The sequence below is a fragment of the Mastigoproctus giganteus genome, chromosome 6 (genome assembly GCF_048544385.1).
Source record: "Mastigoproctus giganteus isolate SK-2022 chromosome 6, ASM4854438v1, whole genome shotgun sequence".
In the NCBI taxonomy this organism is placed as follows: Eukaryota; Metazoa; Arthropoda; class Arachnida; order Uropygi; family Thelyphonidae; genus Mastigoproctus; species Mastigoproctus giganteus.
Window position 1 is genome coordinate 6526595 of NC_143580.1, and position 18390 is coordinate 6544984.

Genomic DNA, 18390 nt, shown 5'->3' on the forward strand with positions numbered 1-18390 from the left:
CCATTCTATTGCTAATGTTTCATATAGCAATAATTTATAATTTGACTTTAAATCGATTAGGGTAATAGTGGAATCAATGAAAGGATTATGGTTATGAACTTGTACATGCTGCGTAAGCTCAGTACTTGACTGATTTGTCCTAAAACTATTGAAGTGGTAATATGCTCGTGCATTTGCAGATTTTGTCGAACCATATTTTGTAGTGGTGCTGCCTATGTAACATGCCTTACAACCTGATCGACGTTTGATAAGATATACTATGTTGTTGATGTTCTGTGTTTGATATATGTATGTGTCTTTATATTTATTGATACTGAGACTTCGCAAATTTATCATCGTTCTTGGTAAAGATAATATCACCACTAATGAAAATTTCCGAATTTAGGGTACAATACAAACCAAGTATTTGAACAAATAAACACTGTCGTGACGTCAGATAATGATATACTTGAATATTATGATGTTGTTTCTCTCTACACCAATGTGAACATAGATTACACATTACAAAAATTATGAGAACTATTAACAATAGATGATACACTTTCAAGTCGTACTACCCTTAACATTAATAGTATCTTGGAATTAGTCTCCATATTAATCAAAGCAAGACATTTCTGGTTCTAAAATGAAATATTTGAGCAAACTTATGGACTCACCATGGGATTAGGTATTTCAGCTCCCCTTTCCGAAATTTACTTAGCTGCAGTAGAACACCAAATACTTGAGCTGTTCCCCCCATGGAGTTAAATTGTTTTTACAGTATGCAGACGATGTATTACTAATTGGCAATAGAACTATCATTGAAAACCTTTTAATAAAATTCAACTCAGTACATAATAGATTAAAATACACTCTTGAATTAGAGGAAGACAATAGTATTAATTTTCTAAATTTAACAATATACAAGAAGACAATAGACTCAGAACTAAGATATTTAGAAAGAAAACACACACGGAAATATTTACATTTTCATTCTCATCATCCACATAACACTAAAAAGTCCATACTATACAACCAAATATACAACACCATCAAATACAGCCATTTACAAGAGGATTTAACGTCTGAATTGCAATATTTAACCAAAACGTTCACAGCAAGAAAATATCCCATACAGTTAATTCACAACATAATATCACATGTACAAAACCACATCAATAATCCTTGTAATAATAACATTTGTAGGAATCACACACAAGGCACCAAGGTTATACTCCCTTATCATAATCAATTTGCCAGGCAACTTCGTAAAGTATTTGCAGGCACAGATATCAAACTAATATTCTCTTCCTATAATAAATTGGGAGCTTCTTTCAATAAATATAAAGATACACACATATAACAAGACATCAACAACACAGTATATCTTATCATAGTATATCAATAACATAGTACAGTTGATTCCGGTTATTTGGGACACATCAGGACTAGTGCATTTTGACCTGATTAAGCGGCTGCCCCAATTATCCGAAGTTTCACGTAAATAGTTAAATATACAATGTACTCCCACCTCCCCTTTACAATTGGTTCACTGTTCAATCAAATCACGTTATGATGGAGTCACCATTGTAAAGTACCGTTCACTATACGATGTGTAATAAGCGCCAGTCATTGTGATCACGTTTGTGAATTGAATTTTAATTCTATTAAACAGCAATTCTAATTAGCAAAAATAGGAGGAATATTATCCACAGGCTATAAAAGTAAAGATATATTAAGTACAAATTTACCCTTTATTATTACCAATTAAAAAATTAAATGATACGTGAAATTCGGAAGAATATACGTGATAATCGGAATAATTAATACGTACTGTAATATGTGCATACTAACTAAACTAGTTGACATTTCTGTTCAATGTCATTTGTGGGTGGGGGTTAATATTTAAAACACTAAAAAGATAAGCAATCAATAACAAAGAACATAGCACACACAAATTGCAAGTAACATGTTAGTGCAAGTGAGAACAGAGTAACAAATTACGAAGCTTTAAAAATAGGAATGAAGAGAAGAGCCTGAAAATAATTTTTTTTTATATGATTGAAGATTCCATAGACGTGTAAACACATTTCACCATAATAACCCACAGAATTCCAGCTGTTGGTATTATCGCAAATTCAATAAGATCAAGTTTACTATCAGTTTATGATAGATTTCACTAACACAAAACCCAATAAACAGGTGACTGCTAATTGTTTTTATTGTTTTATGCTTGTGACCTCCAGAAATTCGACCGAACTACGTGGTACAGTTGGGGACATTTGTTATTGTTTGTTATTTGGTTTTTAGGAGCATTAGCAACAAAGCCATATTGCTCTGGGATATGCGGTGGTCATTCCCTGACCTTTCCACATCCTCCGTATTTGGTGATGACGGGCTCGAACCCCAGTCTAATCAAGAAGCATGTGCTATGCACTGCTGCTCCTTCCCACCTGGCAACGGAGGTGCCGATTGGGGACAATCGTAGGGTAATTGAATTTTAATTCTATTAAACAGCGATTCTAATTAGCAAAAATAGGAGGAATTAGCAAAAATAGGAGGAATATTATGCTGCGGCCTTCTGCCCCGATTAAACGGCATTTTGTCCCAATTAAGCAAAGTACATCCTGGCTATTTTCTCAATTGGGTTTTGTTTTTTAAGATTTGCCCCAAATAAAGTGGAAGAGGACCAACATTTCCACAAAGACTAAAATCCGACTCTTCCGGACTTTGATCCTGCCCATTCTTCTTTACGGATCGGAAACATGGATTTGTCTCAAGTTAGATTTGAACAAACTTGAGGTATTCCAAATGCGATGCCTGCGGCAGATCTTGGGCATCTCTCTTCGCGACCGCATCACTAATGATACCATCCGTGCCAGATGCCAACAGCAACCAACCATTGCCGACCAAATCCAGAAGCGAAGGCTTAGATGGTTTGGCCACGTATGTAGAATGGGCACGAACAGAATACCATCCACACTCCTTTGGAGACAACGACCCACCCAATGGAGCATCCAACGGACCGCGCCTAGGAAAACGTGGGCCAAGCAAGTGGAAAATGACTTGAAGAGCCGACGTCTCGACCTTAACCAGGCTAGGACTGACGCCATGGATCGTAAGGTATGGAAGAACATCACAGAGCAAGTCCGAAACTCTGCGGCACCTACAGCAGCATACTGGTTGCGTGGCCAACCGCCTCCCCCAGCTGCCAGCTAAGGACCAAAGAAGAAGAAGAAGAAGAAGAAGAAACGGCTGCCCTGATTAACCGGTGGCGCAAATAACCGGAATCCACTATATATCATAGTATATCAACAACATAGTTTATCTTGTAAGGTTTGTTATACAGGCAGCACCACTACAAAATATGGTTCGACAAAATCTGCGAATACGAGCGTACTGCCACTTCAATAGTTTTAGGACAAATCAGTCAAGTACTGAGCTTATGCAGCATGTATACAAGCTCATAACCATAATCCTTTTGTTGATTCCACTATCATCCTAATCAAATTAAAGTCCAATTATAAATTATTGCTATATGAAACATTAGCAATAGAATGGTTTCGCCATAATACTTCGCTTGAAATATTGAATGCAAAATCACCGGCTAGTCTTTCTCCATTATTAAGCATGGCATCATGAGAATTCTTGAGTCGGATTCTACTCATATCTTCTGCCAAGTGACAATGAATGTTTTCGAAAGTCTACCGTTTAGACTCTTGGCTTTTTACGTTTCGGCGTTTAAGATTTTAGTTTCTGTTTACATAGTAATTTACAGATGACAACTGGGGGAACAGGTGGTGCACTTCTTCCTCCAAGCTTAATCTTAATTAAATTACTAATGTATCTTAATCTTTCTACTTTTAATTAATTTGTGCTTTTTAATGTCCTCACTTTTCAAAACTTCCATGTAATTAACATGGATAAATGAGGTAAGTATCGGAAAAATAAGCTTTTGCTAGAATATTGATTTGAGCAATTAACAAATGGTACTTTAAGATTTACTATAAATTCTTATTGTCACTTTTCACTATACATATTTCTTGAAATTTGCAATCTACAGAAATTGAAAACCAATGTCAATAAGCTTTTTCTGAACTATGAAATCATTCACAGTTCAAGAGTACTTACAGATTCTGATAATCTTTCATGCTCAAGATTATCACTTACAAAAAAAAAAAAAATTAAACAATGAAGTAAATAGTTGCTTCAATCAAAATTTTTTAATATCGTGTTTCATTTCACAATTACAGTAAAAAACAAGTTTAAATAATCACTGCTTAATGGCGCACATTTGCCAATGATTAACAAAATATCAACAATAAAGACCTTTGATTTTTTTATTGATAAGCCTTTGATTTTTTTATCAATTAACAATAAATGCCTTTGAAAAATATGACAAGTTAGTCTTGATGATATAATAAAATTTATGGCAAAACATGTATTTCTAAGAGACAAGACACTGATAAATGAATGAAAATGGTACCTAATCAATGCACTTATTGGATTTAAAAATTCAGATAGTTTTTCTGCAGCCTCAAGGTCTGCCATCCTTTCATTTTACAAACAATATTATTATGACAGTAATGTCATAATAATATTGTCATAATGTCAGCTCTTTTCTGATTTTCTACAATGATATCATTGTAGTGTCACAATAATATTACTCTCAACATATATGGCTTTAACAAGCACACTATCCTACAATAAGTGAAGGGACACCCATCTAACTGCAGGCAATTGTGATTATGAAATATGCGAATATTTTGCCAATAAAGGTCTGAATGCACAAATGGAAAGAGATAAGCAGGTTTCAGAGGGGAATATTAAGAATGTCATGTGGGGGGGGGGAAATATCTGGGCATACTACTGCTCAGGAATTAAATGTTCCTCTCAGCAGCAGTAGTCCTCAAATGACACTGACATGAATATGTTCAAGAAATGGAAGTCCAGAGATGACAATAAGCCCAGGGGCATAAATACTGACTGAGTGGAGTTAACATGGTTTAATATGGCAAAGTACCTTTTCTTACCATCAGACCCTAGAGAGCTCCAAATTAGAGTTGTGAGCAGCATACCTGTAAGTGCTTCCACAACAACATGTTGAGAGCCGCATGCTAAGATTTATCAGAAAAGAGCTGCAAGCCACAAGCCTTTGATAACAAAAGCAAACATTCACCTGAGGAACGCACATGTGTTTTACCGTTCAGAATTAATCTAAAAGCACCAAATTATGTAATTACGTTTCCTTTCTTCACATTTGTATCATCAGTTAAAACTTAAAACTGAAATTAGTTGAATTTTGTTTAGAGCTGGCAGGAGTCTGCAGCAGCTCCTAAAAAGTTCCTAGAAAATTTGCTAGAGGACAGTAAGTCACAGAACTATTCATGCTCATGAATCCCATGTGCTTCCATAAGAAAACAAAATGGTGGAGAAGCTGTTCCACCTCACAATTCAGAAGAGTTCAAGCTAAAGTTAATTTTTTTTTAGAGAAGATTTTGAGCTTTTTTTGAAACATACTGGGCATCTGTAAGAAACTCAACACTTCATTTATCCCAATAATTTGAAGATGAAGGCAGTATAGGGAATGAAAACAACACTGTGTATGTTCATTCTCCAGAAAACATTGAAGCCCCTGCCCCCATCCCTGCCCAAGTTGCAATGCAGTACAATCCAGGAAAGTAAAAAAAAGAAGCTCATGAAATTGTAATATTATGCATTCTGTTCAACAAATACTTTAACTGTATTTGAAAGTATTCCCATACAATATTACAGTGCTGCATAATCTTTAATAATACAGTGCTGTGATATTTGCAATTTTTTGGTTATTTTTAGCCACCTATGTGACTCTTTCTTGTGGGAGTTTCTTGAACGTTTTATGTGGACTCGAGAGCGATAATTGCTCAGTAACATTACAAAACTAGCAAAGGCAGTATGCACACCATTATGAACATTGGTGTGTGCCTTAGGGAACTTTTTCATCAAAATGGTAGATAAATTAAACATGTCATAAAAATAAGAATGTTTTCCAAGCATGGAAGTTCATAATGCTTGTAACAATTAATGAATAAATGAATTTCTTAGGAAACAATTAAATGTGTCAACATTTCATGTGCCATGTACTGTCCATTCACAAACACTCAAGGTTTTTGTGCTAAAATGTGTGAATCGTGAATTTTTAAAACTGTTGCAGGTTTTATGAATACCCCATATATGCTGATTTAAAAGATTAATTTGTAATATAATCAACTCAAAATTCTGCTAAGTATGATTTTAATCACTGAGTGGCTTGTTTCAGAGCACATACTTTTGTTTGCATTTGGCTTTGAAACAGTAAGGATTTTCAATTAGCAAAACTATGCCTGGTATTACTACAGAGCATGAAGCATTTTGTAGGCTCAAAATTACCCAAGATCTTGTCCTAGATATTGCACTTTATTTACTTTGAATAATTACATATTTATGTTTTAAAACTTACCTCTTCAGACATTCTTTTCAAAAGTAACTCTAAACCAGAGTTATACTCCGTTAGTGGCACATACTCCTGTAGCACTAGTCCTACAATATCTATAAAAACAACAGAAAGTTATTATCCTTTCTTGAATATTCTGAATTATCTTAATGAAGTTGAGGAGTGACTTTATATAAGCAGAATTAATTAGTAATTAAAGAATGTGCACTTATTGCAATATTTAAAAATTAAGTTTAACAAAAAATTAAACAATGTGCTTACATTACAAGAGTGATATTGGTTTCATACCATCTTCAATGGAACAAACAACTGTGCACTACTAAGAGGCACTAACTGTGAGCCACAGAGAAATTGATCTCAGCAAATAACAACAAATTTATACCACCTGTTCTTAACTGGCAAAAGAGAAAGCTACAGGCTAAAGTAATACTGCCATTAGAATAATATTACAATCAGAAGATTAACATCAGCATCATGAAAACTAAGTGATCTGCAAGCTTTCTACAAGAGAGCACAAGCAAAATTTTAAAAAGACAGAAGTAAAATTGAAGGCGGCTTGAAAATGTTTTGCACTCTCAAAAAACCACGTGAAAGAACAAAAAAAGGAATTCTAGATGAGAATATCAAAAATAGATAAGTGGCAGTCAAAAAAAGCAAAGGCATATTTAATTAAAATTAAATTTACTTTGAAGGAAAAATTGCTAAAATGTGAATTCTCTTTATAAAATATTAGCATATTTTACATGATAATATTTAATAAAGGAATAACTTTTTAACTAGTTGGCAGAACTTGCAAACTAGGTTCAAAGTGTCACCTCAAGTAGCAACTTATTTGGGACATGTTCAGTATCATAGTTCACTGATCTGTCATAACTGATTTTGACACAAATTATATTTGCAACAGTTTGTTATAATGTATTCATGATGTGAGAAATTTTATTTGCTGATGTTCAGACTTCTTTTTGGTTTTGAAGATTTTACATTTTATTGCAGATTGAAAGGTTTAGTTCCTGTGGCTTACACATAATGCACTCCCTAATATGATGATGAAGGATATTATGTTTATATTCACGTTTTCTTCTTTTTATTATGGTATCCCAAACATACTAAACTTATGGCACTGATTAGCACCAGTGTTCTTCAAGTTATTTTTCATTTCATTGTTATCTTGGCTGGCATGCTATTCTACTTTTGCATTTTCAATATGCTATAATTAATTATTATTATGTTCTAATTATTCGAATTGTTATATTACTTATAAGTGTTCGGTTTATAATTCTGAATTTTTGCCCTCACTTTTCCATCAAACATGGTGAGCTTTTGAAGACTGTAAGATTCCCACAGTGAACTTTTACATGTTGAAAGCCTGGAAGGTTAATTCATGGAGGGAACCTATCTCTTTCTCTTCTCTTCTCCTCTCCCTCCCTCCCTTCTCCCACTCCTTCTTTTTGCAACCTCAGTTTTCCAGAGTATATCTCTAGCATAACTTGATGATGCCCAAAAAACCCAGGAATATTATTTTTACACAAAGTATTATATATGCATGTATTTGTAGTGGCAGAACAATACTGATTCTGGCCCTGAAGAAATTTTGAAAAAAATTAATAAATAATAACATTCCATTAAAGTTTATTCACTTTTATTTAGATAGCACAGGTAGAATTAATGACGGTTATGGTAGCAGTTTTGAGTAACATTATCCATACCATTTTATCTTGTTTCTGGTTAACCATCCTGGCACTAAGAATAATTTACATATAGTCTTTATTTGGTGACTGCCCTCCATACTGATTTTTCTGGCAATATTCAGTGAAAGTTCCCTCCACAACAAGAAATATCCTTTTTTAATTTTACTTATTTATATACCAATAATTATTTAAAAGTTTGTTTTTTTTTTGTTTCATCTCCCAATTTGATTTTTATTCAAAAATTGAGTTTTTAGTGGGCACCATAACCTCTTAACCCCTTTTCTTGTGTATGATTCAGTTCAGTTCTTCCTTTTTTTACATGTGACCCTCTTTGTACAGTATATTTAATATCTACACATTTTTTTCTTTCTTTCTTTCTTCATAAATATCAAATCTACCTATTGCAACTCAATTCAGATGCATACATAAATATATTAAATTTTAGATTACAAAATATAAGAGCAATAAAGCTCAATCTTTCCTACATAAATAATATTGTTAAATATAACTTTACCTTTTTGTAGGATAATTCTTCAACCCAACGCTCACATCCAATTGATCTGGTTAATTCATTACGTAAAAGGCCCAAGTTAAAAACGTGTTATAAACCATTTAAAATATTGTTAATTTAACCCAATTTTCTAAAACCTAATCTTGTATTCAGTTCCCATTATCCACTCACCGTCAAGAAGGAAGAGCAAAGTGCAGCTGATGCACACTAACCCACCCAAAACTAAACCAACCAGCCATAAACAGACTGGAAACCGAAGCCAATTGTCAAATTCTACATTAAAATCTTTTTGACTAAACTTCTTTATAAGTGACCAGATTATTTCGGCTGCAATCCGTGGTCACAAGAAGTAAAGTAACAAACACACTTAACAAACTCCACTCTCTTATAAAATCAAATTCAATTAAAATAAGTAACATGCAATTAGATTATTTTTGTTAACCAATGCAAATAGAGTTATTCACACATGCGCATAAAGGTCCATGAGTCTGAAATGGTGAATGGTCTATGTACGTTTATCGATTTTGAATTTAATTTCATTTCTAGTATTTTGGCTATTAAGAGTTTTATGTATTCATTTTGTATATTAATTAGTGGCACAGCCTATAAATAAACTCCAGACAATATTGAAGATGAGGAAGACTACCTCAATCTCTAACATGGAATGAACCAATATAGTCTATAACATTGCATGTGAGGACAGTACCTCTTTTTACATCGATTCTACCCAGAATTATCTTTCTATGCGAATTGAACACCAGCATCTGTGAGGGCAAAAAGGACAGGTGCATCTGAAGCTTCCTTTCACGCCATCCAGGAGAACTACGTTTTTCTTTTTAACAAGAGCGAGTGTAATTAATATACAAAATTAATACATAAAACTCTTAATAGCTGAAACACTAGAAATGAAATTAAATTCAAATCGATAAACTTACGTAGACCATTCACTATTTTGGACTCATGGACTTTTACGTGCATGTGCGAATAACTCCATTTGCATTGGTTAGCAAAAATAATCTCGTCGTGTGTTGCATATTTTAACTGAATTCTTTTTTATAAGAGAGTGGATTTTGTTAAGTGTGTCACTTTACTTCTTGTGAGCACGGATCACAGCCAAAATAATCTGGTCACTTATAAAGAAGTTTAGTCAAAAAGATTTTAATGTAGAATTTGACAACAGTCTTCAGTTTCCAGTCTGTTTATTGCTGGTTGGTTTAGTTTTTGGTAAGTTGGTGTGCATCAGCTGCATTTTGCTCTTCCTTCTTGGCAGTGAGTGGATAATGGGAACTGAATACAAGATTAGTTTCTAGAAAATCGGGTTAAATTAACAATATTTTAAATGGTTTATATCGCGTTTTTAACTTGGGCCTTTTACATAATGTATTAACTGGATCAATTGGATCTAAGCATTGGGTTGAAGAATTTTGTATGAGATGTTCTCTTATATTTAAAAATAAATATATTAAAAAGCAATAATTAAATGTATAAATTAAATTTAATTTGCTGTATACATATTTTTGGCTATATGTTTAATTTTATCTGACTACAGCATTCACATAAAATTACATGTTATTAGCATTTGACACTGAACTGAACTGTTTGGCAATTATATTACAATTCTACCAATTACAGGTAAATGCATATACCCAACTTAGCTATAGTTGCTTTTTGCTGATTGGAGCATGGCATTTGCTTTAATTTTCTTTGTCTTACCTGTTTACTTATTTCTGTGTACTTTCCTCTGTTTTCCTTGAATTTTTTCGGTAGTTATTCTGCATGTTGTTTAAGCTGAAAATCAGCCTATGAATAGTACTTATATAGACAAAAACATTATACAGGTATGAGTGACAAGCTCTAGTACCATTAAAATAATAATTTGAATTTTTTCAAACAAATTCAAATTATTATGTGTGTATTATACACTGTGCCATCAATACAACTATGAGTAACTTAAAAATTTATTCTAAACAATGATATTCTTATAATATTCTATAAGAATAAGGATTAAAATAAAAAATACAAGTGCATATAAGGATAAAATACAAGAACATACAATGGAGGCAAGTTTGAGCATATCAACAGTTGGTCAGATTCTAATAAGTTCAGTGAAATGAATCACATTTGGAGCAATATCAAGAACACCAGTATGCATCACAAAGATGCATTCAGCACAGAGGGACACAATCCAACTAAGTCAGTCAACCAGCCAAATAACCAGTTTCATTTCTGGTAAGCAATCTCAAACTGGCGAAATTGGCACATATTAAACTTGAGATGGATTCATTTCTTATGTGTGATTTGTATGATTGCATAATCATGTCCTTATAGATACACTTTCATTTCAGTAATAAATTTCAGTAATAAAGAGAAAATTCATTAGAAAATTAAAGCAAAGATGATAAAAGACAATGGAATTTCAAGTGTAAATACGTACCTGACTGAGACTGACCCCTCTCTGGATCATGCAATAATTTCATCAGCTAGATATAAAGAAAAAGTTGTTTACATGTAAGAATTTAACATGAAATTTTTTTCTATGTTATTTACTAAAAACAATTTCCTTTAATAATCAGCTACTATTTTTATTATATTTTATTCCTAACAGTAAGTAGCACTTACAGCCAGGTAGTAAGCAGTCATGTTACCCTTTCCAACAGACTGAAAGAGGTTAACATGATTCAATACTCTAAAGGATTGATTTCCACTAATCCAGAGCATACATTTGGTTTGCTCTGTACCATGCCAATCAATAGCATACATTTCTTTCTATTGTACTGAATGAGAAGACTTAGGTTAGCATTATTGTTCAGCATAACATAAGATAAGTGTAAACAAATGGGCTATCTCTTCTAAGAGGATTCATTTTGTGCAATTCTCTACATGTCATGAAAACAAACAGGTCTGCTTATCACTATTTACATTTCAAAGTCAGAACCTCTAGGATCTGACTTTGGAATGTCACCAGAGTAACCAGCCATCTGAAAGCATGTCAACTCAGTCTTTGTCTCCCTGGCCATTTCCAAATGCAGATTCTGGAATATTTAACTCCTTATCAATAGTACTTTCCCCATGACATCTAAATCTAACAAGAGGTACTCTGAGCAGTGCAGATAGGCTGCTAGGGCAGCTCATGGGGCTCTATCAATGATGCATAGGAATTTGGCCAGCAGGAAAAAGGAGGTCATTATGCTGTTGTATAAGGTTAATCCACATCTAAAGCATTGCATACAGGTCTGGAAGCCTAATTTTAAGAAATATGCAAATATCTGTTGGATTAGATGCAGAGCAACAAGATTAGTCAAGGGCACAAAGAGATGAGTATTCTTATCATGAAAGATTCAGTTCTGCACATTGCAGCATATGGAAACTATGCACCTACAAGGAGTTCTGATTGAAGTGATTAAGGCTTTATGTGGATTGAGTAAATTAGACATTGATAGCATCCTTTATCATTCCCTCTTTGAAACTCTATTAGCAACTGCATGTTCCTCATTTAACATACATATTTGAAATGAATACTGGGTTATCCCTTGATCATCTTTAATGACTAAAACATTTACATATTACACAGTCGTGTGTAATTTCCTGCAGAGTGGTGTCTTGTGACTTTTTTGGTAAATGTGTGTGTGTGCAACACACACTAGCATATATTTCATGAAAATAAAAACATTAGCAATAAAGAGAATCATTTACTTCTATCAAATATAATAACATACCTTTACTATAGTATCTACATCTGTAGTCTCATTATAAGCAGAAGCTAAGGCCTTAATCAATGATGGCAATGCAACAAGTTGCACAGGATATCTGTCCACTAAAATTAAAATTCTGTTTTAGTGTATATTTTATTTGACCAATACTCTAATAATTATACTATGTATATTTTCCTTTAATAAAGTACATACTCAAAAATTCAATACCATAAACAGATTTTGCTATTTACTTTTATTCTATAGTACACTGCTTGACAAAATTAATGGAGCATGTAGAAAATGTGGTGTAACTCATGCAGCTTGCAATGAAGCGGGGCAAAATTGGGTACAGTTCTGTTCTCGGATGAATCCCGCTTTGACCAACAAATATGGAGGATGCGGAAAGGTCAGGGAATGACCACCGCATATTCCAGGAGAAATATGGCCTTAGTTGCTAATGCTCCTAAAAACAAACAAAACTCTCTTAGCCAACAAACAGATTCTAAATGTTATTTCATCTGGAGACAACAGGGAATGCAGTACCATCCTTCCAACATCAGAGAAAGGGGCCAGTTACAGTGGAGGCAGTGTTCTTATGTGAGATGGAATAATGAACTCATCTGCATCCCTCTTCATGTTTCTGATAGGGGTACTGTAACTGCGTAGAGTTACCAAGGACGGATCCTTGAACCCTATGTGCGACTTTTTAGGGGAGCGATTGGCCCAGATTTTCTTTTCATGCATGACAACACCACTGCACATAGAGCTCAAGTGATGGAGGAATATCTTAAAACTGAAGGTATCCAACAACTGCCATGGCCAGCATGATCACCACACTTAAATCCGATTGAACATGTGTGAGATGCCCTTGGGTGTTACATTCAAGCTGACAGCCAACTCCTTGGTCACTTGGTGAGCTAATGTCTGCACTGGTGGAAGAATGGGATTTTTTCCCATTATTTCGGAGTTGTTGGAGGGGATCATATGCCGTACCAATGTCATGTGACTATATTTTCGAACATCTTGTATTGACTTCTGTATGTAACCTTTTTTGGTATTTCTTATACAAACCCTATAAATGTCTCTTATACCTGTTTGATGTTTCTTGCTATCTTCTCATTTGACCGTTATTCTATGGTACACCACCATACCAAATTTTGTCCAACTTCATCAGAAGCTGCACAACTTACACCACATTTTCTATGTGTTCTGTTAATTTTGTTGAGCAGTGTAGTTTGTATGCTAATTTAATCAACACAAAATACCTACAAGTGAAATTTCTAAAAAAATTAACCACCAAAGTAATTGTAAAATAGAAAATTCTTTGCAGCAATCCAAGTAAACTATGTGAAATTATTTCTTACACATAGTTCATTTGCCCTGTTAAAACTTCAGCTGCTTTTTTCTAATTGTCTTCGATGGACTGAAAATGGGTTCCCTTAGGTATAGTTTTCAGTTTATGGAAGACAAAATAGTTACAAGGGGCTAAGTTTGGCAAGTAGGATGCATGTGTACACACAGGGATTTGTTTTTTGGCAAAAACTGGTGAACAGAGAGCACTTTATGTGCTGGAGCATTATTTTCGATGTAACAGCCAACCATCCATTCGAAATTCAGGTCTCTCCAAATTTTTTCATGCAGCCTGTTTGATTTGGTGGGACTAATCAGCCATAATAATTCCTTTAATATCAAATAAAACAAAGCAAAGCGGCAAAGCAAAAGGCTCAAGCTAATGGAAGTGCTGTGGCTCAGAGCAGAACTGAGGGGGGCAGTTGTCCTCTGACTCACAGCCTTATAAAATGCACTGTTTGCTTGATGTTTGCAGAGCAATCGGGTACGGGACATGATACTGCCAAGGGGGATGTCTTTGTGTGTGCGCGATGCAAGGAGTGTATCGATATCAAGCAACAACTTGGCGTTCTTGTGGGCCTATATGAGAGCTTGAAGGGCAGGGTGGATGCCCTCGAAGAAACTAAATTGAGGGGCCCATCAAGCTCTCAGCTGCCCACATCAACGCCAGAGCTTGCACTTGGGCATCGCGTGACACAGAGACAACCCCCAAGGCAGAATGCCCTGGTCCCGAAGGAACTAGTAGTTGTTGGTGACTCTATTGTCAGGGAAACGGGGAACATGCTTTGTAAAAAAGATAGGTGGAACAGGACCAGGGTATGTCTGCCAGGGGCAAAGGTTGATGACGTTGTAGAGCGAATATCATCTTTTAAGGGCACAAAAGGTGATATAGTTGTACACGTTGGCACTAATAATATTAAGAGCAGGAGACCGGCAGAATTACTTAACAAGTACAAGTCACTGTTGAACAAAAGCCGAGAATTAGGGTTGAATTTGAAAGTGTCTGCAATTCTGCCCAGACACGATAGGAGGGAGTATATGATGAGAGCCTTGTCGATCAATTCGGCCCTGGAAAGATTGTGCAAGACTCAAGGGGTAGAATTTTTTCAGCCTGGACTGTACTTGTTAACAGGAGAGATTGCTTCTACAGGGATGGGATACACTTAAATAGAAAGGGTGCAAGAATATTTGCTGATGCTATCGAGGCAGTGTTAGGTGGGTCGGAAAACTGCTAGCTTGGGGGGGGAGACAAAGACGAATAGATTAACAGTAGCCACCGGCAGAGGTGAAAGAGATTCTTGCACTGCTTCTATTAGAATGAGCAGAAGCCTGGAAAACAAGATGCATGGTATTTCAGAGACTGCTGGGAGCCATTGCGGTACAAGTAAACACATGGGTTGTGTTAGGGTAGCTAAGAATAGAAACAGGTGCAGGTATACTTGCGTGTACACCAATGCTAGGAGTTTAGTAAATAAATTTGATGAATTTGAGGTATTGCTCAAAACATCAAAGGCAGATATTGTTGGGATATCAGAGACGTGGTGTCACACAGATATAAGGGATGCAGAACTGCAATTTGGGGAGTACAACGTCTACAGAAAGGATAGACAGGATAGGAAGGGGAGAGAGGTTATGCTATTAGTTAAGAAACACATAAAAACCAAGGAAGTGAAGCCAGTCGACATCGCCGGACAGTGCAGTGTTGAGTCAGTTTGGTGTGACATAGCATTGGGAGATCAAAATTGAGAGTAGGAGTGTGCTATAGGCCTAATGACTCTGATGAGTATAATAAGGAACTGTACAGGGAAATAGTGTGGGCCAGTAAATCAGAGAGTCTTATAATGGGAGATTTTAATTTCCCAGATATTGACTGGAATTTGGGGGCTGGTTACTCACACACTAGCAGGGCTTTTGTGGATTTATTGGATGATTGTTTTCTACATCAGAATGTTCGGGAGGCAACTAGAGGGAGTAATACTCTTGATTTGATTATCAGCAGTGATTCTTCATGCATTAAGAATCTGCAGATAAACGAACCACTAGGTGGCAGTGATCACAGTGTGCTGAAGTGGGATTTACTCAAAGAGGTAACTACCATTAGGGGTAAAGGGAAGGGTTATTGCTTCCGTAAAGGCGACTACGATGGACTGAGACAGTATTTAAATTCTATACAGTGGGACCAACTGATGATGTTACCAACAGCAAATTCAAAATGGGAAGCATTCAAAGAACTTATCTTGGAAGCTACTAGGCTTTACATACCAACTGAGAAATATTGTTCAAGGTTTAGGCCAAAATGGATGTCAGATGAACTAATGAGGCATATGGCAGAGAAGAAAAATGCATGGGATACTTACAAATTAACACATGACACAGAAGCCTATGATAGATACAAGTTGATATGCAACCAAGTTACAAAGGAGGTTAGGCAGGCAAAGGCAGATTACGAGAAATCCTTGGCAAGGGATGCAAAGAAAAACAGCAAAGAGTTCTTTACTTATGTTAACTCTAGAAGGAAGGGGATGAATCAGATTGGTCCACTTGATATTGATGGGTCAACTGTTGATGATCCTGCTCAGGTAGCTAACAAACTAAATGAATATTTTGCATCGACATTCACACATGAGGAGTTATTCAGCAAGGGGAATGCCAGAGGTGTATTCAACTCTAGCAGTAAGCTACAGAATCTTGAAATAACTGGGAGTAAAGTGGAGGTGAAACTGTTGAAGATAAACACAAGAAAGGCACCCGGGGTGGATGGGATCTATCCAGTTATATTAAAGGAGGCAGCAAAGGAAGTAAGCAAACCCTTAGCCATAATTATGAGAGCTTCCTTGGACTCAGGGGAGGTACCCATAGACTGGAAATGTGCAAATGTGACCCCAATTCACAAAGGAGGATCAAAGGCTGACACAAGTAATTATAGACCTGTGAGCTTAACTTCTGTTCCAGGAAAATTAATGGAGGCACTGGTTAAAGAAGCACTGCAGGATCATTTAGAGAAGACTTCAGTTATAGCTCAGACACAGCATGGTTTTGTTAAGGGGAAGTCTTGCCTGACCAACTTGATTGGATATTATGATGCAGTCACAAAAGAACTGGATGCAGGGAATAACTTTGATATTATATACTTGGATCTTAGAAAGGCTTTTGATACTGTTGCACATGGAAGACTGCTACACAAATTGGAGCAGTGTGACATTGGAGGCAAATTGCTGCTATGGATAAAGGGGTGGTTGAGGGGGAGAAGACAGAGAGTGGTAATCAATGGACACTGCTCATCGTGGACTAATGTTATTAGTGGAGTCCCTCAGGGCTCAGTGTTGGGTCCATTATTGTTTTCTGTATTTATAAATGATACTGATGATGGTATATCAAGCTTAATGTCCAAGTTTGCAGATGATACAAAGGTTGGCAGGGTTGTCAAGGACACTACTGACACTATGCTGCTGCAACAGGATCTGGAAAGGTTGAGCAGATGGGCTGAGAGGTGGCAAATGAAGTTTAACATTGAAAAATGTAAAGTACTACACATGGGAAACAGCAACCCCAGAGCAACGTATCAACTCTGTGGAACTACACTGACAGTGGTAGAGAATGAAAGGGACTTGGGGGTGGTTGTGCAGGCAGATATGAAGTTCTCTGAGCAGTGCAGACGGGCTGCAAGAGTAGCTCATGGAGTATTGTCAATGATATACAGGAATTTTTCCAGAAGGGATAAGGAGGTGATTATTCCATTGTATAAGGCAATGGTCAGGCCACACCTAGAGTACTGTATACAGGTCTGGAGGCCTCATTTCAAGAAGGATGTAGAGCTGCTGGAACGAGTACAGAGAAGGGCAACAAGATTAGTGAATGGAACAAAGGGGTGCTCTTACGAAGAAAGGCTTAAGTTTTGCAAATTACAGTGTCTGGAGACTAGGCACCAGCGAGGTGATCTGATAGAGGTGTATAAAGCCTTGAATGGTTTAAGCATGCTCAATGCTGATGGGATTCTTCCTCTAGCTCAGAAAAATCACCTGAGAGGGCATAAATTCAAATTGAGGAAAGACAGATGTAGGATAGACGTGAGGAAATTTGCCTTTAGCCAGCGGGTGGTTGGTTGGTGGAATAGACTTCCATCCCTTGTGGTGGAGGTTGATAGCCTAAATAAGTTTAAGGCTCAGCTGGACAGGTATTTGGAACGAACAGAGGGGTGAAGTGGAAGTGGGTTTTTTTTTTTTTTTTTTTGGCTGATGCTGCATAAGCTTGCTTTCTTGCATCAAATGCCTCTACTAATGCTAATGCTAATGCTAAAACAAGGAGCATGGTTTTCATTTTTGATTTTGACATTCTTGCTTTTTTTTGGTTGTAGTGTCCAACCTACAGACTGCCGGCTGGATCCAGCCCGTGAATAATTTTTATACAGCCTGCCCGAAAAGTGAACAGTATTTTAGAGAGTCGTGCCACTGCGTGTACGTGTACAGGCATGCAAGTGTCGAGTTCGACTGTATCAAACTTGTACATGTCATCCAGTACAGTCATATGTATGCTAAATACAGTTATTACGCATCAATCTTTTCATATTGTGAAATTCTATTATTTTGATATAACTTGTTCGTTTTATTGATTTTATTATTAATTTGTATTGAATTTGTTCTGTAAGAGGAACATTGATTTCGATTGTCATGTTTATAATCAAAGGTGGTCTGCTGACCG

At 35.9% G+C, this 18390-nt stretch overlaps 1 protein-coding gene across 1 annotated transcript in view; it reads right to left on the minus strand.

Moving 5' to 3' along the window:
• LOC150083867 (leucine-rich PPR motif-containing protein, mitochondrial-like) overlaps positions 1-18390 on the minus strand; it is a 314087-nt gene that overhangs the window by 189925 nt on the left and 105772 nt on the right. The window contains exons 15-17 of the mRNA XM_090375475.1: positions 12367-12464; positions 11085-11130; positions 6458-6546 (exon numbers count right to left, since the gene is read on the minus strand). Coding sequence (XP_090231601.1) covers positions 6458-6546; positions 11085-11130; positions 12367-12464 — 233 coding nt within the window. The remainder of the gene's footprint in view (positions 1-6457; positions 6547-11084; positions 11131-12366; positions 12465-18390) is intronic.